Genomic DNA, 24,902 nt, shown 5'->3' with positions numbered 1-24,902 from the left:
AGAACCAAACTCAGGTTCTCCTGACTCCGAGGCTGGCACTTTACTCACATGACACCTAGCCACCCCTGTACTCTTTTTCTAGTCTTAAACCAATCAGTTGTTCCATGTTTGGTTCTAACTATTGCTTCTTGACCTGAATACAAATTCCTCAGAAGACAAGTAAGATGATCTCCCATCTCTTTTAGGACTTGCCACATTTTTTGGTGATTCACACAGGCAAAGACTTTACTGTAGTAAATGAAGCAGAAGTAAATATTTTAAAAACCATTCTGCCTTTGTGGTAATTCTTGGTTCACTACCTTGCAGAATCTTCTGCATAACCTCACTGGAGCATGAAATGAGTATAGTTGTTCAATAATTTGAACATCCTTTGCCATGGTCTTTCTTTAGATGTAAACTGATCTTTCCACTGTTGAGTTTTCCAAATTTGCTGGTATATTGAGTGCAGCATTTTAGCAACATCATCTCTTAGGATTTTAAATAGCTCAGCTGGAATTCTCTCATCTGGACTAGCCTTATTGTTAGTGATGTTTTCTAAGTCCCACTTCATTTCAGTTACCAAACCATTATGTTTACTGGTGATGTTAAGATCTTCGTTGCATAGTTCTTTTGTCTCTTCTGCTTCTGTTTAAGTGCCTATTATTTTTGTCTTTTATCATTCCCATTTTTTCATGCAATATTTCCCTTGATATTTCTACTTTTCTTGAAGAGATCTCATCTTTCCCAGTCGGTTTACTTTTATTCCTTTTCGTGGCTTATTTAAGAAGACCTTCTCATCTCTCCTTGCTGTTCCTTGGGTATCTTTCCATTCGTGCTGTACCTTTTGCTCTGCTTCTTTCCTCAGCCCATCAGACAGACATTTTGTTTTCTTGCTCTTCTTTTTATTTGGGAAGTTCTTTGTTGCCGCCCCCTACCTGGTATTGAGACCTTTAGTCCATAGTTATCTACCAGATCTAATTCCTTAAATTTGCTCATCCCTCCACTTCATATTCCTAAGGGTTGTTGTTTAAGTCATTCCTATGTGATACTATGGTTTTCTCTACTTTCCTCGATTTAAGTCTGAATTTTCCCATGAGAAGTTCATTATCTGAGCCACAATTCGCCCCATGTCTTGTTTTTAACTCACTATATAAAGCTTATGTACTTGGCTGCCAAGTATATAATCAAGCGGATTTCAGTATTGACCATCTTGTGATGTACATTTGTAGAGTTGTTTTTTGGGTTAAGGCCCAGAGGTGTTACATAAAGGTCATTTAGGTTCTAAGTGTTAGAGGTTGGAATAGAACATAAATCAAATCTTCTGATTTTTGAGCTGTGTTCTTTTGAATGGACCAGTGTGTCAAAGAGGAGATTATTTTTAAAATTGTGAGGGGGGGGAGGAGGAGGGGAGGGACACAGTATTAATTATTCAAAATGCCAAACAAGAAAGCATTCATAACCACTAGTCCAAAAACTTCATCTTTCATCCCTATAAAATATTTTTGAATGTGGTTTTCACCAAGGAACTATCATAACTATCATAAAAAAAAATACAGTGAGGTCATATGTTTGAGGAACTTTGGACCAGAGAGGTTAATTCCTTGTCCATAGTCAAATAGCTAGTTAGTATCAGAACCAGGACTACAAACCAGGTTTCCTAACTATTCAGTGCTTTTTCCTTTTGTGTTTCAAATGTGGATATTACATATTTCTTCAGGGAACCAGTTTCAAAGAAAATCACCATCATCAACTAAGTGACCACACCAAATTTCAAGTAGCTAGTCTGCCTTTCAGCATTGCTACCACATGCCTAACAAAATATTGTGTTTCTAAAAATTAGCATAATGGAGCAAGAATTAACTTACTTTAAAAAATGCAATAAGGGTAATAAATGTGTGTGTACGTATACACACATAAAATACTGCTGTTCCTTGATGAACAAAACTGTGTGTATGTGTCTTTGTGCCCATCAAGCTTTGTCCATCAAAGGTGAGAAGTATGATTTTTTTTCAATTAGCAAAATGTTTTACGTAAACTTCATCCTAAAATATATTGGGAATGAAGGAAAAAAGGCAAAGATGGTAAAAACCTATTCATGCAAATATAAATTCACTCATTTATGCTGAGTTCCTCAGTGGAGCATCTGAAAGGATATTTTTCTCTGTCCTCTTCATTTTTTAAAATGTGCCTGAGATAAGGATTAAATCCAATACAAAAGCATCCATTTCATAACTGTACACTAACTTTAAAAAAAAAACTATAGTTAATGATGAAAGACAGTGTGACCAATAGATTCACTGAGGATTGCACTGAAGACTGGACCAGTAAATGGAAAGTGTAGGTTAATGCTGACAGATGTAAAAGTATTAAGTCAAAGGGCAGTGAACCAAAATAGAAACTACATATTAAATGGAGCAGCCATGCAGTATCCTGTCCAGAAAAACAGATTTAAAGGTTATTAGAAATCTTTGAAGCCATTATCAACATAGAGCAATTCTAGGAGATAAAAGTAAGGTGGAGATAGAGTAGGATGCATACACAATGGAGTAAAATGTAGACTCAGATGTGGAAAGGGGAAAGGAATATACTGAATTTTAAAAGTAAGTGATTTTACTGCTTTTACCCTAGATATAAAGTAGGGAAATTTTAGATACCAATAAATGTGAGGGTTTCTATGTTTTTCCATATATTCACTTTTTAAATACAGTAAGACCCTACTAACAACAGATCAACACAGCCATTTAGATTTACTTTACAACTATTTGTATTTAAATAAGTTAATTTAAGCACATAACAAACAATAATTTTTCAACCACGCACTTCTTCCAAACTCTGCTCAGTTCAATTCAACAAGCATTTATTAAGCATCTTAGTATAGGGCAAGCAATATGTGCTGGTGATACAAAGACATATACATACATGCATGCATGCATGCATGCATACATACACACATACACAAAAAATATATCCAAAGTAAAAGAACTAAGGGTATTTACTAAGAATCAAGGGGATCCCAAAAGACCCCTGGTTGAAGTTCCACATAATCCAATATTTATATGAATACATTCTGAAAGACATAATTCTCATTCCTTTTCTTCCAGCCCCTGCCCACCTCCCTGCTTCCATCTTCTTGGAAGTATGAGGATGATGTCCATAATCCATTTGTATAAAATTAAGGATTGTCTTTTTATACACCTTTAGTCCTAACATTCAGCTACTAGAATTATTTTTTAAAAGTTGAAATAATTGAAATATACATTTTTTTAAAATACCTGCTGTGGCCATTCTTATATTTAAGAGTAAGTTGAAATCCAAAGTAACCAAGTGACTTGTCCCACCTTACACAGAAATCATTAGCCAAACTTAAATTCAGCTTATGAGCTCCCAGTTCCCTAGGATATACCTGATTTACTAAATTATGCTTTCTTTGAGGGAAGGGTAAACTGGCTGAGATTTCCTTTTAATGAAGACTAAAGGACTTCATCAAGATAAAAGTTTTTATTATAGCCCTTGTTGATTTTCACAGGTAATATAAAAATTTGAAAATGATGGTGGACAATTAAAAATTTAGATGGTCATTTTCCATTAGATGTAATTAGATGGTCATTTTCACTAGAAGTTACATTATCATTATATTCCAGTATCATTATCATATACTTTAGTGATTTTTATCCTCTAGTACCAATTTATGAGTTCTTTGTTTTGGTTTTTTGTTTAATATATATCTGCCATACTTCAAATATTTAAACTTCCTTATTTAAAAAAAAGTTCAACACAAATCTACTGTTAAAACATTGAGTTTCCAAGTTTAAAATGCCAGTAGACTAGACATATGAAGCTTAAGCCTCCATATCATCAACTCCATCTAGTTTAGGTGAAGAAAAAAATTAAAATGCACAGGTACTTTCATCTGGGGATCAAGGCACTTTACTAATGTCAAACACCCATATGAAGCACATGCATAAAGATATGTCTTCCTCCCGGAGGTTTGATATAAAAACAGATTGTCTGATTTTACTTAAAAAAAAATTAGACTCTTTCTTCTCTCCCCTCTTCTTCCTCCCCTTGCATTCCTAGGTTAAGCTTCAGCTTCCTGATTTCTATAACTTATAGTTGAACTACACAGATGTCATCAGTTCAGCTTTTGTCCATGCCCACTTTTCATACAAAAATTTACTAGGTATTCTCCCCTCCATCAGTCTGTTAGTCAGCAAGCATTTATCAAGCACATATTTTCAGACATCAGGATTACATTCAGCTGAGTAAAAGCTAGAAATTATAGAAGGTACTATTTGATGAGAATAAGTGATACTTTGCCCCAGCTGTCAAATAAGTACGCATTTGGAATAAAATATTGTCCTTATGAGAATTTACTAGCTATGCTCCATCTTTTATAGTGAGAATAGCAGGAACCACTATATTCATAATGGAGTGGAGTTATCCAGGTTATGTTTTGGTCTAAGACTCCTTCCAAGAATTTAGCTACTCGTTTACTAATGGTCTAGAGATTAGCAGTGTAGTAAATCTGTCTTGTACCAGTCTTTCAGGGAGTAAAGGCAGTTTATTAATAATTTTAATATCTTAATAATAATTATAGTGCTGTCTAATATTTATATTATACTTTGAGATTTACAAAGTTTTTTATGTATATTTTCTCATTTGATGACATCCTAGTTTACTTGAAATGATGGCTTCCATAGAAAGAAGTTGTCCTCTTTACTTTAATGCCATGAGTCATTGGTATGGGAGAAATGCATAATACTGACCTCACCATTTTATTCCCCCCTTCCCTTCTTCCTGATCCTTTTAGGTATTCCAACCTGATTTTGAACTTGTTTTCACTTATGGTGGATGCCAACATTCCAGATATTGCTCTTGAACCAGATAAGACTGTAAAAAAGGTAATTGTGAAGCTTCTTTCCTCAAATATATATAAAACCTTGGAGACAGTGCAATTTATAAGGTTATTTGAACTGTAAAATTAGCAAAAGGAGATGGAATAACCTCAGGGATGGAGGTTCCTGGGTAGACTGATTGTGGAACTCATCACAAGGAAGCATTGAGTCCTAATGTGACTACTTAATGTTTTCTAGGTCTCTATATTAGACAGTAATCGAATACAGCCAATCATTTTCTCTTCCATTAACCCAAATAAACATATGTGGTTTACTTTGCCTATACATTACATATAATTTTAATATAATCTCATTTATCTTAGCAGTCATTTTTATTGATACAGAAATTAACGTTGGAAGTGTATTTTTTGTTTATTCCTCAGTCATTATATTATAATTCAGGATCCCACAAATTCTTTTATTCAACCTTTAGGTGTTTAAGAGAGAAATGTGTTTCTGTCAATCCAAATAGACTATTCATGATACTGGCTTTTGACATGCTTTGTTTTCTGTAATTTTTATTTTTTGTCATTGACTATAGCTCATCCATCAAAAATTATAATTGGCTGATAAAAATTTCCTTTGCTATACTCAGCTGTTATACCAGATTTCAAAAGTTTCCATCCTTTTGGCATGTGCTGCCTTCATGGTCTATCTTACTGCTTATTTTCATCCCATTCATCTCTGTCATGGCTTCACTGTTCCTTGAATTGATTTTATTCATTTTTGTTTTGAGGTCTTTTTATAAGAGTCTTGACAGTATTTGTCAACTGAAATCTCCCAATTTTTTCTGCCAATTAAGTTACAGTGCTCTTCTTTATTAATTCCATATCTTTTTTTATTTGGAAAAAAAATCCTTTCATTTCTGAATGTGAAAATACTCTTTTTTCCAACTGTTTGATTAGTAATGTAATTTGTTGTGAAATTCTGGGTTTTTTATTTGACAGTTTATAAAAGAAGCATGTGCTTTAGTACTTTTTTTTTTGCTTTGCATCTTCCCAGTATTTCTTGTGTTTCTGATTCAATTAAATAGATTTTGAAACATAATTTTAGCACTTTACAAAGAGAACTTTTCAAAAAGACAATTGTTTTCTACTATATATTTCATTGATAACCAAAATTCTATAATTTTCCCATTAAAATCATAATGATCTAGAAATTATGACCGAATATTTTTAAATTTATTGCATCGCAAAATGTGTGCTTTAACAATAAATAGAAATAGTTCCTTTTCTTTTGATGAAACAAATTTGTTGGCATTCCTCATAGAGTCTCATTTTTCTAATAATATTACCAATAGACTGGGGTTCCTGTGAGTAACACATTTGCCTCAAGCAAGCCCATGCTATTTGATAGAGCTTTGCTTTGGCTTCATGATTGGGTTGGATTTACAAGATGATTAGACCTTGACCTCCCTTGTTGGCTGCTTAAATTTCATTTGTTGTTCTCTGGGATATAGAAGCAAAATACTAAGTTTTGTAATAATATCTTTTTTAAAACTGCAAGTTATCCACAGTACTTGAAGTAGTATGACCCAAGTTTATTAAAGCTAAGAATCCTTCTTTTAGTAACATATATTCTTTTGGACAGTGTGACCTTGTAAAAGTCGCTTAACATCAGAACTTCACTTTTTTCATATGGGAGTAATAATAGTTCTAGAACTACTTTGTTTCTTTCACTCAGTTTTGATGATCAAATAAGACTGTGTGGGAATGTGCTTTGTAAACTATAGAGCTATATACAGTTGTAAGAGGTCATTGTCATTTGAGGACATTTGCAAAGTTGATATGTAAGTAAATCAAGATTGCTTGGCCTTTCAAGTTATTAATGCTCCTGTCTTCTATACATTGGTTTTTGCTAATTATTATATTCTAATTCTTAGACAATTGTAACCATATTTATGCTATGTGGTATCTGATATATAATCAGAATAACTCATTTATTACTATCTTCTTCCCCAGCCATATTAGGTCACAGAATTTCAGGCATTTAGCCCACCATCATCATCAATATTTGAGTACCTCATACCAGCAGGCCCACTGGGTTACTATGCATGAAATAATACTTCCATATTTAAATGTATTTTTATTCCCTCCAACTTTGTATAAATAATAGCTAATAATAAATAATAGTCATACAAATAGCAGCTCATCTTCTACCAGCTTTTTCTTTTCTAACCAAGAAAATTAGAAATATTTTCTACCTTCTTTAGGTTTATAATTGAAAGTAAAGTGGTATCATGGAGAAAGGGTATACCAATAGTCTAATAAAAAAATTAAATAAGGAACAAAGTATTTTGTGTTACAGCTAATGTCCATCGTGTAGCTTATATCTATTAATTTGCCAATTGGTAAATTGTTTTGGAGACTATCCTTCTGTTCACTTTTAAATAATTTCTTCCCCACACTCTTTCACATACCTCTTTTGTTCTAAGGAGGGTACTATACTAAAACCAACTATTAGGTTGAAAAGAGACTTTTGGACATAAACACAGTCTACTGATTTACAGGTCCTCGATGGATATACTAAGTTAATGAACTTTAACTATTACCTTGTAGATGACAGATCAACAATAAGAGCACACTTTATAAAATGCTGCAAGGGGGAAACTTAACTCACTACTTAAATCCAAAAGTTTGCTTTTTAAGGTTAATTGAATAGCCAAGAGACATAGTATTCTGGTTTGAAGAAAGTTAGTTTTAGGCATTTGACAAGTATGAGAGTAAGATGAGCCAAGGAAGGAGTATTTAAACAGATAAACCTGAGATGGCAAAAGGAGAAGCACTGTGTGTGTACTGTGAAGGAATTTTTTTTCCTGCCCTTTTTATTAGTGTAAAACTTTGCAGTGCTCTAATAGATCTGTAACTTCATTGATAGAGATATTTCACTGATAATAATTTCATAGATCACAACCTATCCATGCCTATCCACCTTATGAAACATTTCCATATGTTCTGCCATATACTAAAAAGTGGAGAAACAAAATTATCAATACTGCAGTAGGTTAAGGTGCTGTGCTAATATCTTGTATGACTGGCAAATGATATCATTAAAGAGTCAGATATTCTTGTTAGGAGGCTATACATGGAGTATTGGTTTTCAAAGAATTACTTCAGGATGCATAATCAGTTGGTGTGAAACAGAATAAGTAGTAGATGTTTTAAAGACAGATTTTACTCTCAGAGTGCTTAAATTTTCCTCTGATTAAAAAAAATATATATGTATGAAGCCTGCATATAGAAATGCTAAGATAGAGCATAGGTTATAATAAATTTCAATCATAAGGAATGGGCCTTTCAACTTTGTTGAGTGACAAGTTTGTTCAAAGTCATTTAATAAGATAATACTGTATCTTTTTGGTAGAAGAATTAAATAGATGTTTTCAGCTTCTGAATCAATATTTCTAAGCTTTAAACAAAAAATCTATATATATTTCAAGCAACTCCAAATTAGCTAAAGATCTATTTTGAACTGACCTGTAAAATTAAATTACATTTGGTGTCTGTGAGGTCAGTAGCCATTCAGACCATAATAACATTTGTGCAAAGCTTAGCGATATATTTCTTTTTTGTTTCACTAGTGGCCATGTCATATTATAAGGGAGAGATTCATTTGCTTTATTTTTTAAATAGTTAAAGCTTCAATCATAATCATATTTGTTTCTTTTTAAAATGCTCTATATTTTTAATTCCAGGTTTTATTCAAGGCAAGAGAAAAAAAATTATCTAGTTCAGCTAAAATAATCAGGTGAACTCGGCAATAAAATGATGTTTAGATTAAAACTTGTCCTTTTAACCTGATGAATCAAAATTGGTTTTTGTTGTTGTAATTACTTTTGTTAGTAAACCATTAGGAAATGTGTACAAGGAAAGAATTTTTGTTAATGTGGAAGTCCCTAATCTTTTGAGTAAGGGAACTTTAATGGAAAGTGTTTTACTTTAATTGTTTAAATAAAAGGCACTCTTACTTAAGAGATACAGAACATTAAATTATTTCAAGTGAAAGTATTATTCCTTTTGTATTAGTGAATGTTAAATAGTGTTTTCAAATACTATATTTTGAGCTTTGTAGACAAAAGGGTAAAAATTGGGTTTAAACATTGAAATAACTGCTTTTTAGGAAAGATAATGAAGTTACCTCTGGAAAATGCATTTTAGCTTTTTGTTTGTAGTAAATAACCTTATATATTGAGTATGTAGACCTGAAAGAATAGCTATATAGATCATCCTGCTATCAAAAGCAAATTGAATGTTCACCATAAATAAGAGAGATGTTTTCTAATATATTAAGCTTAATATATTATTTTACATACAAGAAAATTGTCTACTTCTGAGACAGATCAGAGATTTCAGGTTATTCTTTCTATATTCAGTCAAATAATGTAAATTAGTTCCTAGAAATGAAAAAAAGATGGCAGATAGCCAGTCCTATGTGAGGCTAAGAAAGGATGAGCTGTAGGCTCCCCACCAATGGATATGTATTGGGTAGTTATAGATTGATTGTAGGAAAATCAAATTCCAAGTGAGGTGAAGCTGCTTTTTTCCTGACCAATTAAATAATAGCTAATTCCTAAATATGGCACCAATGGGAATCATCTGAGGTTGGATTCTCTCTTATTGTCAGAAGAACATAATTCTAAAAAGAAAAATATTACTCACTCAAGATTTGACTAAAAAGCAGAGTCTGATAAATCAGAGCTGTTTACTCTTGAGGATCATCATCTTTCCAGTAATGTTTTAACTCCCTAGGGATGAACTGTTGTTAGAGTATAATTTTATAATCAACCTCCATATCTAACTGAAAGCAAATTGCCTAGTTATCACTTCTGTCCAATAACTGTAAAATGTGTTAGTTGAAATATGTGAATAGAAAATAACAGTTTGTGTCATGTGTAACTTCCTACAAAATTAAGTACAGGTTGTGTAGTTTGACATAGTTTATGTAACAAAAAAACTTCATTGTGAACTTGGGGAAAAAAACAACTTTAATTTTTTATTCTTTTGTTCAAGAAGAATAAAGTCGTATTGGATTGTGTAGCTGATCAGTTTTTTAAGTTTGGAGGTAGTAAGACTACCTAATGTTAGATTTTTGTATGTGTGTCTTTTTAGTTTTAATTTTATCATGTCTTTATTACAGAAAAGTGGCTTATACTAGTCATGAGTTTTGAAGTGAAATGAAATAAGACACAATATAACTAATTGATCATCCATAATGTGGACTGCATATAAATTCAAGTTTATAAAGATAGAGACAAAAATGCTAGAAATTTGAATATAGTACCCAACATAGTGCTGGGTTCAAAATGTGTGCTGAATATCTTTTTTTAGTTGGTTGCCGTGTCCCATACTTGTATGCTTTAAGAAAACTCAATCTAGGAAAATTCACACTTTTTGAACAAATAATAAATGTCTATTGATACCGAAACAAAATTACATTTAAAAAAAGATTTTTAATTTTAAAAGATCAGTTAAGAATTCTTTTTTAAAAGTTCCCCTAGCATATTTAGCAATAGCAACAAACATAAGTATCCACATACAGATAGCACTGTATAAAGTACTCTGCTAAAGCACTAGATGAAAGCTAATGTTTATTTAAGGTGACATGATTCTTGCCCTTATAGTAATGACAATAATATCTCCTTCATCTCATGTAATCTTTGTAGTGATATCAAAATGTCATTTGGACATAGCAGTTGTAAAATTCTTAATGTATAGGGAAGCTAGGTGGTGCAGTGAATAGAGCACTGTCCCTGGAGTCAGGAGGACCTGAGTTGAAATCCAGCCTCAGACACTTAACACAAAAACTAGCCGTGTGACCTTGGGCAAGTCACTTAACCTCAATTGCCCTCCAAAAAGCAAAAAAAAAATTTTCTTAATGTGTGCTAGCTTTATCCTTCTTAGGAGAGAAATCAAAACGTTTGAACTTAAATACAGATACCACATTGAATCAGTAGATTTAAACAATACTAAAAATACCTTGGTCTCCTCTTAGCAAGAGACACTGTGCACAACACTTTTAAGAATTCTGTGGCTCAAATGTGTTGAGACTGTGCATCCTAAAATTGAAGCTACTAAGCATCTACATGATTGGATCTGTAAACTAGATCCTAAGAGATTTGAAAAGTATCCTAGTACAGTCCCATGCAATATTAATGAAATGTCAACCCTCTATAGCAGCTATAGAAAGGAAGAAAATTAACAAATATTTTCAAAGCACAAGATGAAATGGTCAGAAAACAGCAGTAATACTTTTTGAACAAACAAAGATTAAGGCAGTGACAAGTATATACCATTGAATTTGTTGAATATAACCAAAAGTGGCAGTAAATATAACCACTTTTGATGGCAGTAAAACACGGTAGAACAAAAAGGCCTCCATGGGCCATGGGCAACATCTGCATTAACTCCATGAACATTATGTGAATAAAGAGAAATCAAATAAATGCCTGAATCATGTGAGTTTGTTATGGAATTGGAGAGTTTCAGGGTGGCAGGTGTCCATGTCATTACTTCCAGAAATTATATAAAGCTTATTCTTTAGGACCCCAAATTTAATTATCAATACTTATTATGCAAGGAAATAATAGACTCTTTGTAACACTTGAGTTCAAGCTGTAAAAATTTAGCATCTACCTCTGGTGCTGTACATCAGAGGCTTGCTGTCTTTCATGGACTTGCAGATGGCAAATCCACCCACTAGAAAAATAGACCTTAAGAACTCGAGCAGTAATTATACCAGAACTCAACCATTATCACAAACAAAACTGTTGCTCATAGTTACTTAGTTAATACTGATCCTTAAAACCTTATGAGAAACATTTTTAATACATATTTTTATAGCAAATATTCACAGTATTTAAGCTACATGGCTTGAAAAATTGCCAGACTTTCAGGATTTTATTGCAAAAAGACCTGAACACAATAGAAAATTTTATATAGGAGCAGCTAGGTGGCACAGTAAGTAGAGCACTGGCCTGGGAGTCAGGAGAACCTAAGTTCAAATGTGACCTCAGACACTTAACTGTGTGACCTTGGGCAAGTCACTTAACCCCAGAGCCTTCCCTCTTCCAAAAAAAAAAAAAAGAAAAGAAAATTTTATATACTAGATGTAAGAGAAATTATAAGGTAAACATCAGAGACTAATTACAAGTGATTCAATAAGGACAGAAAATTTAACTGTGTCTAAAATTGTAATTAGTAATTGGGTAGTTCAAAAGAAAGATTGGGGTAGACCTGAATATGCTGTGATTCTAAAAAGTAATACTGTCTAAGAAAAGGTAAAAAGAGTTAATTATCTTATACAAATGAGGTATGAGAGGGAGAATTGACACAGAGGAATTAGATGGGGGAAGAGGGCTAGTAGATCTGGAACCGTACTGTCATAGCCAATGGGTTAAAGAAGGAATGATACATATGTATTTAGAAGGGTATAAAAGTCTTCTAAATTCAGAAAGAAATAAGACTAAGGGGATAGGGAGGGGAGAGAAGATAAAGGATGAATTTTTAGAGGGAACCCCACACATCACATCTGGGTCAAAGAGAGAACATTATATACATTTAGAAGGAAATAAAAGTCTTCTAAATCTATAAAGAAATAAGAAGGTGAAGGACAGGATGAGGGGTATAGAAGGGTGTCTAAATTAATGGGAATGGGATAAAGAGGGAATGACATATTTGGAAGACTATAAAAGTCTTCTAAATTCAGTTAGAAATAAGAGGGTAAGGGGAAAGGGGGGAGAGATTAAGGGAGGGATCTTTGAAAAGGGGGTAGGTTAAGTAATAGTAGGGCAAGGTAGCAGGTAGAAGTAAAGTAGAAGAATCAGGAGGGATATGAAATAAGGGCTATACACATATAATAAAGATCAGGAGTAGAATTTATTAGGGAAAAACCTAGGGTAGTAATCATGATCTCAGACAAAGTTAAAGCTAAAATAGATTTAGTCAAAACAGGAAAACTACACTATATATCAGCCATGTTAATCCATATTGTTTTAGACTTTAACTAGACAGTATGAGGTTGGAATATTTCTGTGGGGTAAAAATGATGAGTTGGTGGACTTAGAAAAATATGGAAATACTTAGGTTTATGAAGGAAACCTTCCACCCTCAAAGAAACAGAGGACAAACAAGTATAATACAGCCTTACAGAGATACATATGAATGTATATGTATATATATGTGTGTGTGTGTCTGTGTGTATATATGTATAATTTTAGATATCTAAGTTTATATATATGCTTGTGGGTATATGTATATATAAATAGGGGGTGTAGGGGGTGCGAGGGTGGTAGATAAGAAGAGGGAAAAAGCAAAGTTAAAAGTGCAATACAATATGTAGTATCTGTTAAATAGGCTTTCTTGTAAAGGAGATTTATTGCTGTATATTTTGAATCCTCTTACATTCTGCTGTGCACATGGCAATGCTTTTTTTCTTATTTCGTATTTAAACTTTAATATTTAAGTTTATAATGTGTTTCTTTTTCTTTTCTTATTGTGTATGTAAGTTTAAAATAAATTAATGAAAAAAAGACACAGGTAAGAGGTATTAATCTTTGGAAAGAGCAGTCGTGTGTGTGTCTAAATTCAGTTAGAAATTGTGTGTACGTATCTTAGAGTTCACATATGACGGCCCCAATCTTAGCTATTGAGTGTGGCGGGGGGAGGAGTCGGGGCTATCAAGATCTTGTGGCTTCAGCCCTTTGACTGTCCAAACTTCACAGAATAAATCCCCCTAGGAAAAAGATTTGTTCTAGAAAAATTTGGACTCAGTCAAAAGGCCTCACCTAACAACCTAAAAAGCCACATGTAGCCTTGAAGCTGCAGGTTCCCCACCCCTGCCCACTAGGTCATTTGAAGTAAATTTGAGATATAAAACTTATTTTCAAAAATATATTTTACATATACCTGGTAATACAAATGATGCATGAAATATACTGTTTTAGAGACTTTCATCTCATGCACCATTGTTAAAATTCTTCAAAATGGTAAAATTAAACTGATGATTAAGAAAAATGGAAAAACTGACACTCTGATATACCATATTGTCTTTGTAGTTATATAGTACCTTTGGTCAGGCATCTTGTCATCTTTAACATTATGCAATGGAATATAGTGTAGGAAAAGATTGTCTTATTTATTCTAAACTCCTTGGGAGCCAAACCTTTGGAATATTCATGACCAGGTCAAATCAAGACTTTTTTGGTTTTTTTAAAGCAATGTAATAGAATATGAGGAAAGTATCAAGTGATTTAAAGTAGTAATATATATTTGTCTATGATAATTATTCTTTTAAATTTTATTTTATTTTTAAGAAATAAAACAAGCATTTCTTTAACATAATAGAATTTTTTTAAAAAAGTAATTGCACATGAAACTGCAAATCTATTATGTACAATTTGCTATTCCTTTTAAATATATAATAAAACTGTTACACAGCTTATTTCTTTTTTTTTCTCCCCTCACTCTATAGATGGCTACCATTAGACACAAATATATATATATATGGATAAAATCTATACATGATTCTATTTATCAGTTCTTTCTCTGAATGCAAATAGTGTGTTTTTTCATAGGTTCTTTGTAGTTAATTTGAGTATTTATTATAGTCAAAATGACAATCACTCAATGTTCTTAAAACAATATTGCTGTTATTGTATACAATATTCTCTTGGTCCTACTAATTTTGCTCTTCATTATTTCATACAGGTCTATCCATGTTTTTCTAAAATCAATGAGCTCATCATTTCTTTTTCTTTTTTTTTTTTTGCTTTTTTGAGGGCAATTGGGGTTAAGTAACTTGCCCAAGGTTACATGGCTAATTTTTTTTGTGTGGGTGTTAAGTGTCTAAGGCCAGAACTGAACTTGGGTCCTTCTGACGCCGGTGCTTTTACTCACTGGGTCACCTAGCTGCCCCTGAAAATCCTCATAATGTAGTCCTTAAAATGACAAACCCCTTCTCAGTGAAAGAACTCAGAAACAGAGTGTGCAGAGGAAGGTGTTTATTTATGCTTCGAGCAAGGAAGTGGGTGTGGTGCTCACTAGGGACACACTCACACCTCTTATCATTTCTTATAGTACAGTAGTATTCCCTCATAATCATATACTATCACTTATTCAGCCATTTCCCAGGGCATCCCCACAATTTCCAGTTCTTTGCCAAGAGAGTTGTTATAAATAGGTTATAACATGTATGTTCTTTTCCTTTTCCCCTAATAATCTTTGGAAATAGACCAAGGAATGGTATGCTAGGTCTAGGTCAAAGGGTAAAAAGCATTTTAATAATTCTTTTGGGCATAATTTCAAATTGCTCTCCAAAATGGTCGAATCAGTTCACAGTTCTACCAACAGTGAGTTAGTGTCCAAATTTTTCCATATCCTTTCCATCATTTGTCTCTTTCCCCTTCACTCATTTTAGCTAATCTGAAAATGGTAATAGGAAATAGTAATGAAATGGTAATAGGAAAATGATACCTCAAGGTTGTTTTAATTTGCACTTCTCTGATCAATAAAAATTTAGAGCCTTATTTATATGACTATAAATTATTTTGATTTCATAAGAAAACTGCCTGTTCATATCCTTTGACCACTTATCAGTTGGGGAATAACTCATTCTTATAGATTGGACAAAGTCCTTTATATATTTGAAATAAAAGAGACCTTTACCTGAGAAACTCTCTTTAAAATTTACCCCCAATTTTCTGCTTTCCTTCTGAACTTAGCTACATTTATTTGTACAAAACTTTCATGTAATCAAAATTATCCATTTTTTTTAGCCCACACTATTCTCTACCTTTTGCTTAATAAATTAATTAATAAATTGTTCACCTGTCCGCAAGTTAATACATCGTATATTCTATGTTCTTCAAGTGTTCTTGTAATCTCTCTATTTGTATCTAAGTCATGTATACTTTTTGATCTCATCTTGGTAAATAGTGTAAGATATCTTTGGTCCATGTTCAATTTCTGCCAGACTGCTTTCCAGTTTCCCAGTAATTTTTTTTTACCAAATAGTGAATTCTAGTCCCTAAAACTTAAGTCTTTCCACTTGTCAAATATAAGGTTACAATATTTATTTACTGCTGTAAATTGTATGTCTACTCTGTTCCACCACTCTACCTTTATTTTTATCTAAGATAATTAGAGATGCAATCAATCAATTCTCATCATTCTTGCATGTGCTACTTCAAGCATTTGTGTGGTTTTATTAGTAACCTCATTTTCACTTTCACATTGGCAACTGCACACATTCATGGCTATGTGCAATACAAGTTTGAACAATCTCCCAAGATTGTGCCACTCACAGTTTCCAAGTTGGAAGGGCAGCTTGGCATAATCAACCAGCTGGCAAAAGACATTGAGGCTTGTGTCAATCCCATCATTGATCACAACCTCAAAGTTAAATGTCAGCTCACTTTTGCTGTGCTCCTATACCCCTGAGATCCTTAAGAATGTCACATGTTTTGATTGTATTATTTCAAGCTGGTGTGCCCTTCACCATCTCTGATATCTTGAAGAAAAGAGCATTGGAGGTGATGTCAAGACCTTGCCAGTCTTAGTGTTTTCCAACAGCAAGTAAAATTTGAGCAATCTCTACCTTGTTTTTTAGAGGGCTTCCAAGATAAAGACGTTGACAGCAGTATATAGTATAATATTTTCACATTGCCATCTGGCACAGTGGTAGTTTAAAATTTGGGTTAAAAAATTTTAGTTTTATTAATTTTATTTGCTACATGGTATTTATGGTATTATACATTTCATGTGTTAAGAAAAATGAGTATTATCTGAAATTAATGTTTTTTAATTGATATGTTAGCACTAATAAAGGTCAGAATTCTAGAGAATTATTATTAGCAAGAAAAAATGTTTTACATGTTACCAATTTTATTTTGTGTACTACATTTTATGGCTTATTTCATGGTTATAGTGTTAGGAAAAGTGTGTGTTATCAGAATGTTTTGTTTTCACGATTGTTTGGAGAATGGGGTTGGGTAGGTGGCACAGTGAATAGAGCACTGGCCCTGCAGTCAGGAGGACCCGAGTTGAAATCCAGCCTCAAACACTTAACTTACTAGCCGTGTGACCTTGGGCATCACTTAATCCCAGTTGCCCTGCCTTCCCCCCTCCAAAAAGAAAAAAAAAAGATGAAAAAAATATATTTTCATCGATGTTTAGCAAAAGGGTACAGTTTTGGTTGCCACTGGAACTTATGCAACCCTGTTTCTCATAGGTTCAGTGTATCAACATTTGTGTTTTTGACTTCGAACCATTTTCTAGGAACTTTACCCCTGAAAAAGTTGAGGATTGAATTGATTCAAAAAGGTCAGGTTATTGACAAAGTTGCATTTGAACCCATCAGTATGCTTATTTATATTAAGTGTATATTTTCAATTTGAAAGGGAGATATATCAAACAATCTCCTTAAAACATCTTTGTCTGATCTGGATTCTGTATTCTCAGATACTACCAGTGTAGTAGTTGTAGTAGTAGTTTCCCATAGCATCTTGTACACTATCAAAATCCAAAATAAATGTTGATTAGTGATTGATGATACCGATGAACCAAAGATAATATTTATGCAGTGATAATATATTCTTCTTTTAGTACCCTGGTTCCCTTTTGTTCTGCAATATTATTATTTTTCCTCAGTACATAAGAGTATATCACTACTAAAGTTCTTAAGTAAAAAACATTTCTTTCTTAGGTTTTCTAATGACTATCCTCATGTTTTAGTAGCCCCACAAATATCTTAGGAAATAGGAAAGATGCAATACTTGGTAGTAAAACAACTTTTTGTCTCCAAAAATAAGAAAATACATCTAAGGTTTTGTTTATTCCAAAATTTAGATCACTAAATTAAAACTAATATTTAACTTTGAAATTATATTGTTTATTAGTCACATCTAACCTATTATACCTTACTATAATTGTCTTAGACAACATGATACCACATAGGACCATTATATATTGCCGCGGTGTGTGTGTGTGTGTCTGTATATGCATAAAGAAAAAAAGATCACCCATTTTTCATTTATTCATACCCAGAGCAATTCATGATTATTCATTGTTTTTTTTTTCTGGTCTTCCCCCCTCCCCCTTTTCTCCTCCCTCTGCCTTTTTGTTGGGGGCAGGAGAAATGGTAATTTTGCAATTTACTAGAACTCACTAACAATAAATAGAGATTATGCAAAGATTATACTGCACTGTCAATATCCATTTTTGGGGAGAGTTAGAGTTAAGATTGGGCAAAGTAGCACAAGGCAGCCCTAGGAAATAATATATAGGGGTCACAGCAAGGGACACTGCTTAATATGATTGTTATCACTTAATATATTTGCTAGAAATGTCAGAAAGTCCTAATCTCTGTGACATATTGTCATTCATTTTGTTATTAGTCACATGTGCTACTATAACAATTCAAATCTTCTGTTAGGCTATAACATGGGGCCAAGGAGTGTGGTGGATTAGTCTGGACCTATGTTTTCCTCAATAGTGGGAAATCTCAGGTAAGAAGCACTGTCTACAAATAGTAACTGCTCTGTGGATTATAATTGTTGGAAGTTTGCTAAGACACTGAAAGGTTAGGTATCTTGCCCACCCAGAGGTATATAAACAGTATGTATCAGAGACAGGATTTTTAACCCATACCTTCCTGACTTAAAAGCTGGCCTCTGTGCCCCATACCAACCTACCTCACATACATAAGTACACATAGATATGGAAATACATATATACATATGTGTGTGGATGTATATTCATTTTTAAAAATCTATTAATATAAATAGTTGAGAATTACCTGTGTTGGTGAATAGTTCAGTTGAGATTCAGTTGAATATATTTTAAAAAGTTCATAGAACTAAAATGCATTTAAGAAAAAGAATAGACCCCCTCCCTCACTTTTTCAATAGCTCCAGTAATTGTCATTTCTTTTCAATTTAATTGAAACCATGAAGTAAAGCGTTAGAATTTCAAATAAGTGGTCAAATTCAAAACACAATGCAAAGATGATTGGTCCTCTAGATTTAACAGGAACACTTGGAAGATTTGATTTTTTTAAAAAAGGACATTTTCATTTGGAATTTAGAAAAAAAAATTGCATCTGTTTTTCATTATAAACATGACCTTTAAATTTGACATCAGAAACCTGTGATTCGTTGATAATACAAATAATTCTGCAAGTATTAAAGAGTGCACTTCTCATTACCTAAGGTTAAGTCCGGGAATGTCCATTGATTATAGTATATTCTTCTAGTGTGAAATGCCATCCTATCTAGGGTGTGTTTTTAGTGAAGATTCCTTGAAGCAGGAAGTGCAGAACTCATCAAAAGTATGTTCTCTCCTTTCAAGCTAAAAGAGCCATTATGTATAAAATTGGCATCCTAAGTAGGATTTGAATGTCTCAAAGTGGAGCTGTCATCAATTGAGTAGCAATTGTGTTTATCATTAATTATATCCCTTCTAGTATCATTCAAATTAAATGACAAATACTCAGAACCATTGTTATTACAGTGTCTCAAGTTTTTGCTCATTACATCCTCTTGAGAAAAATCCTTTGCATATTTGTTTTTTCTTATAGCAGTTGAAACATCTGTTGAATTTCTTACATCATCTTTGAATTTTTATGGATGAGACACTGAAGCAGGATAGAGTAGGTGATTTACCTACCCAGGAAATAATGAGTTTGATTTACCAGCCAATTCTGTCGGTCAGAATAACTTAAATGCTTAAAGTATCTGTGATTTTGGCATTACAGACACTCCCTATACCAACAGATCACAATCACTTTGTAATATTTTTTCTAGCCTTTTAGTAATTATCAAAAGATTTATCAAGTAATTGCAATTCTAGTGGCTAGAATGGCCATTGGCATCATGAAACACCTTTCCTGCTTGGCAGCCTGTAAGCTTGTGTTGTTGCTGGTATGGTGTTTGAGATGAAGCATATCATAACTGGATATATAACATATCATCTTCCCCTACACAACATCCTGGACTCAAACTAACATAGCCATAGGATAGATAAAAAAAATAAAATGCTCAACATGTGGGGAAAATTCCCCATGCAGGCCAAAATGGGATAAACAAAATAGTTTTAGGAAGCTCTAACATTTTCTTGCTTTTTCTTCTTTTCCAGGTAGTTTTTACCCATCAAATGGTATTCTAATATTATTATTCTTAATATTAATTCAATTATCATTCATTTAATATGAAACCAAGAGCAAATGACAGTAGTAAGCTTAGAATTTACATTTCAGCATTTACTTTACATCCTTAGCTCTCTAAGCACAGATTCTGTGCGTCTGTGTGTCTCTTTGGTTAGCATTTTACCCCAAAAAGAAATCCTAGCAATATATTTCTTAATGATAGAAATAGTATAAAGGAGAATGATGAAGTATAAATGTCATTAATTACCTGCACTTGTAACTTGGATTTGAGAAACTCTTGGCAGGGGGTGGGCTTGGGAAGGCCAAGGTGGGGAGAGAAGGCTAGGGATAGGATAGCTATAGGGCATGGTTGAATCAAGGAAGGGTTTCTTAAGACTAGGGGAGACCCAGGAAAGTTTGTAGGTAGGGCAGGATGGAACCAGATAGGAAAAGATTGAAGATAAGAGAGTGGGGATGGTGAGAGCTGGTCAATCAACATTAAGCACTGCTATGTACCAGGCACCAGTGCTAAGCACTGAAGATACATAAAAGTAAAAGACAGTTTCTGCTTTCATGGAGCCACAGTCTAATGGAAGAGACAACATGCAAACACCTATTCTCAAACAAGCTATGTACAACATAAATAAATTTTATAGAGCAAATAATCCACAGAAGGAAGGCATGGGGTAATGCTTCCTATAGAAGGTTGGGATTTTAGCTGGGACTTGGAAAAATAAAACAGGGAAGTGAGGAGGTAGAAGGATGAGCAAAGAAAGCATTCAAGGCATGGGAGACAGCCAGTGACAATGCCCAGAGAATGGAAGCCAATTTACAGAGGATTTAGAAGGAAGTGAGAATAATAAAGGAAGTAAAGGCACTAATGTTAGATGGCTAAATTCCTTGAGAAAGCCAAATATTATCAACCCCTCTTCTTCCTTTCCTCTCACTGTCTTCTACATCCTTCCAACTTCATCAGAGAACTGAAACTGCCCTCTCCAGAATTGCAAATGATCACTTAATTGTCAAATCCGGTGCAATCTAATCATTCAATCCAATTATTCTAATTTTTTTTTTTTTGAGACTGGGTTTTTCTCTATATTGTTTAGGTTGGAAGTATAGCAGCTTCTCATGAACCTGATATCATTAGAGTTGATCAAGGGAGCTTTTACTTCCTCAGTTTTTCCATTCTGGACCTGTTCACCTCTCTTTGGAACCTGGTTGGTCTCCTGTTCCCAAGGACTTCATAATATTGGTGCCAGAAATAGAATGCAAATCCAATAGATTTAGCTTATTATAGCTCAAAACTCCTAAGCACAAACCATCTCCAGCCTCTGCCTCTCTGGTTTCAGCGAATATATAAGGGCATGTACTATTATGTTCTGCAATTTCCTCTATTTATTTTCCTTGACCTCTCTGCAGCATTCTGCCTGTTAATCACCCCCTGTTAAAGTTTTTCTTTCGTGACACTACTTTCTATCCATGTTCTCCTGACTACTCCTTAGTCCCCTTTGCTGGTTCTTCTCTCATGTTCTGATAATCTCCCTCTATGTCATTTCACTTAATGAGATCAGAGCCCATAGATTCAGTATCTCTAGCAGATGGTTCCCAGATCTCTGTGTCCTGTCCTAGTTTCTCCTGAGCTAAAATCACAAACACCACCTCCTTCTAGGAGATCTTTAACTGGATATCCTGTTGTCATCTTAAACTAAACATGTCCAAAGCCAACTTATTATTTTTCTCCCCAAATCCTCTCCCTTGTGAATTTTTCTGTTATTGTTGAGAGCACCTCCATCCTCCCCTGGGCCTTGATGTCATCCTCACTCCTAATCCTTACTCCACATATTTATTGAATTGCCAGATTTCTTTGCTTTGTTCATCTGTTATCCCCAGTTGATGGGTACTCACTTTGTTTCAAATTCTTTGCCGTAATAAACCACTGCTGTAAATAGATTTGTGCATAGCCTCTGAAGGTTCTTGAGGACCAAGAGCTAGGCACTTATGTAATTTCCTACTCTTTAACAGTTTTATAATAAAATATCAGACAGAAAAGGAAGGGAAATGTGAGCAGATATAATCTACAAATTGAAATTCTTCTTACATGGTAGTTCTAGTTTAAAAAAACAAACAAGTTTCACAAGCCCTTAAATATGTATTATAAAAAATATTTTAATCTGCTTTATTTACTTTAAAGTAGAAGAGCCTAACAGAATCTTATTTTTATCAAAGTTTTTATGTAAATGTTTTATCTTAAGCATAAAACAAATAATTATGTGCACAGTATTATATAAAGAATATATAATACATTAAGCATTATTATATAGTAAATGGCCATAATCAAAAGAATAGCCTTGTAATTCATTCAAAATTGTAACTTGTGAGTTATGGGTCATTACTCCTCCAAAGAAATAACTTGCTCTATATCATAACAGTACTTTTATTGGTTTGATTCTGTTGTTGGAGAAATCTGTGTTTGTTTTTCATCATTTAAGAAGCCATCAAACTCTTTTCTAGGTGCAAGATAAGTTCCGTTTAGACTTGTCTGATGAAGAAGCAGTGCATTATATGCAGAGCCTGATTGATGAAAGTGTCCATGCTCTTTTTGCTGCAGTGGTGGAACAGATCCACAAGTTTGCTCAGGTATGTTTGTCATTCAAGGCTCTGGTTAGTTATCCCATCCTCACCACTTTCTATCTTACATACATACACACCACACACACACACACACACACACACACACACACACACACACACACACACGCAATATTTAGTTGAAGGAACAAAAACTTACTGTTGTTCAGTCATGTCCGGCTCTTCATGACCCCATGGACCATAGCATGCCAATATTGTCCAAAACTGGAATTTTCTTGGCAGAGATATCAGTTTGCCATTTCCTTCTCCAGGGAATTATATCAAACAGGTTAAGTGACCTGCCTAGGGTCACACAGCTAACAAGTGTCTGAGATCACATTTGAACTCAGGTCTTCCTGACTCCAGGCCCAGTGCTATATCCACTGAGCCATCTAGCTACCTCTGAAAACATCTTACCACTGATAATGTGTACTGTCTTGTTTTATGCTAGCCAGGCCATCTGTTCTATTTCATAGAAATATGCAGTGGTAATTACTGTTGCATTAATGATATCTCAAAAAGTATCGTTGTTGAAATAAGAAAATAATGAAAAATGAAGTAGAGATAGCTCAACTTTGAGTGTACTGGGCGGGAGGGGGGGGTGGATTCTGGCCCAAACTCATTTCTCTACCCTTATCTTTGCATAGTAATTTGACCCAGAGCTATGTAATATCATGAATTTGGGTATGGGGTGGTCATTTATTGAGAGCTCCACCTGTGTCTTAAAAAACTTTATCATTATCTCCAGAAAAACAGAAGTAGGGAAAAGTATCTTTTAGAAGCTTTCAACACCCTGTTTGCTTGTGAATGACTTGAAGAGTCATATTGAAAATTGAGACTGTATTTTATTTCTTGTTGTCCTTGCCCCTTATCAGCTTTGAGGTCTAAAGGACATATTCTTTATTGTTCTTTGTACAATAAGAATCATAGAAAATTGATTTTTTTTAAAGCTTATTATCTAGGAGTCAAAGTTTATAGAACTTTGTTTTCCTTAGAGTAGATTAGGAAAGATGACAGATAAGGTTGATGAAATAACATTTCATGTCATTAACTGAGAACTAATTTTTTCATAGCATACTATAAGGGAGTCTATAGATGGTAAAGAATTAAGAAAGAAAAAGAGAATGGGTAAACCAAATGAAAAATTTAATTCAGTAAGATGGAGTGATAAAAACATCAAACCCCACCAGCATCAACAAGACCCTAGAACATACAAAAAGTAACTGATTTTTCAGGAATTTGTTCAGCAATGTTTAGTAACTTATTTATGTTTAGTGTGTGTGTGTGTGTATACACATGATGCAGCGGTCTCTTTGTGAAATAGATTCTTATTAGCAATATTTGGTACAAAGTGCATTTCTATTAAGGAAATCTTTCATGTTTGTCTTCTGTCATAAAATCAGAGATTAATTCCCATTGAGAATAGCTCTCAGTAGAATGAGTTGAAAGGTAGTAATGAGGAAGAGGTATCCATAGGTTGAATTAGCATTTCTTGTCACTTTAAGTGTTACAGTTCAAGAGTATCACACATTTCTTCACACTGTCAATCAGATTTATTAGTTTTTTTCTCTGTACATAATACTGCCATTATAGTATCGCATGTCTGAAAGAACTGTCTTTAGTCTTTACCTTCTTTGATCCATCCAATATACTACTATCACATGAAACTCCCCCAGAAATCATTAGTTCCACTACCGTTTGTAATCACTGCCATTAGTCAGTAACCTTTATTTTGAGGTTCTCTTTACCCACATTAATCATCCAATCAGGATCTTGTAACTATTACCTACCATACTTTCTCAAGAAGTTCAGTATTTAACTCATATTTAACTCTCTCCCTCTACCAGAATTCCTGCCTTTGTACTAAGGGACATCTGCATTCATGTTATTGTTTCCCCAAACACCCTTACTTTCCAGTTGCTTAACTTACTCAACTCTTATGACTTATTCTTTGTTTCTACCTCAGTTACACATAGGAATGAATGGTCATATCCATGATGTTGTTCTTTTTCATAGTTTTTCCATTTCCAAGATCAGACAACTCTGAATTTATTTTATATGAATATAAGTTCTTATCCATTTTCACCGTCCCTATACCTTACCCATTCTAAACCTCTTTTTCATGCTCACCACGTCCTTCCACTCCTCAGTACTTTCTCAGATTACCACCCCTGCTCTACCTTCATTCACTTCTCTGTCCAATGTGGACACTTTAGTTAAATAGTTTAGCCCTATGCTGTCCTCTACTCTCAAGTGCCTTGC

At 33.7% G+C, this 24,902-nt stretch overlaps 1 protein-coding gene across 4 annotated transcripts in view; it reads left to right on the top strand.

Annotated features, from left to right (window-relative positions):
• The window catches only part of PIK3C3 (phosphatidylinositol 3-kinase catalytic subunit type 3), a 188,709-nt gene that overhangs the window by 147,099 nt on the left and 16,708 nt on the right, over positions 1 to 24,902 (top strand). For all 4 annotated transcript variants that reach the window (XM_069075552.1, XM_069075536.1, XM_069075528.1 and 1 more), the window contains 2 exons: positions 4,790 to 4,880; positions 22,524 to 22,649. In XM_069075552.1, the coding sequence (XP_068931653.1) occupies positions 4,790 to 4,880; positions 22,524 to 22,649 (217 nt within the window). The remainder of the gene's footprint in view (positions 1 to 4,789; positions 4,881 to 22,523; positions 22,650 to 24,902) is intronic.

This window comes from Petaurus breviceps, unplaced genomic scaffold (assembly GCF_028583685.1).
Source record: "Petaurus breviceps papuanus isolate PSGF00001 unplaced genomic scaffold, PetGlider_PUasm1.0 151, whole genome shotgun sequence".
Taxonomy (NCBI): domain Eukaryota; kingdom Metazoa; phylum Chordata; class Mammalia; order Diprotodontia; family Petauridae; genus Petaurus; species Petaurus breviceps.
Note: the sequence above shows the minus strand (reverse complement) of the source record. Positions and strands in the feature narration are given on the sequence as shown.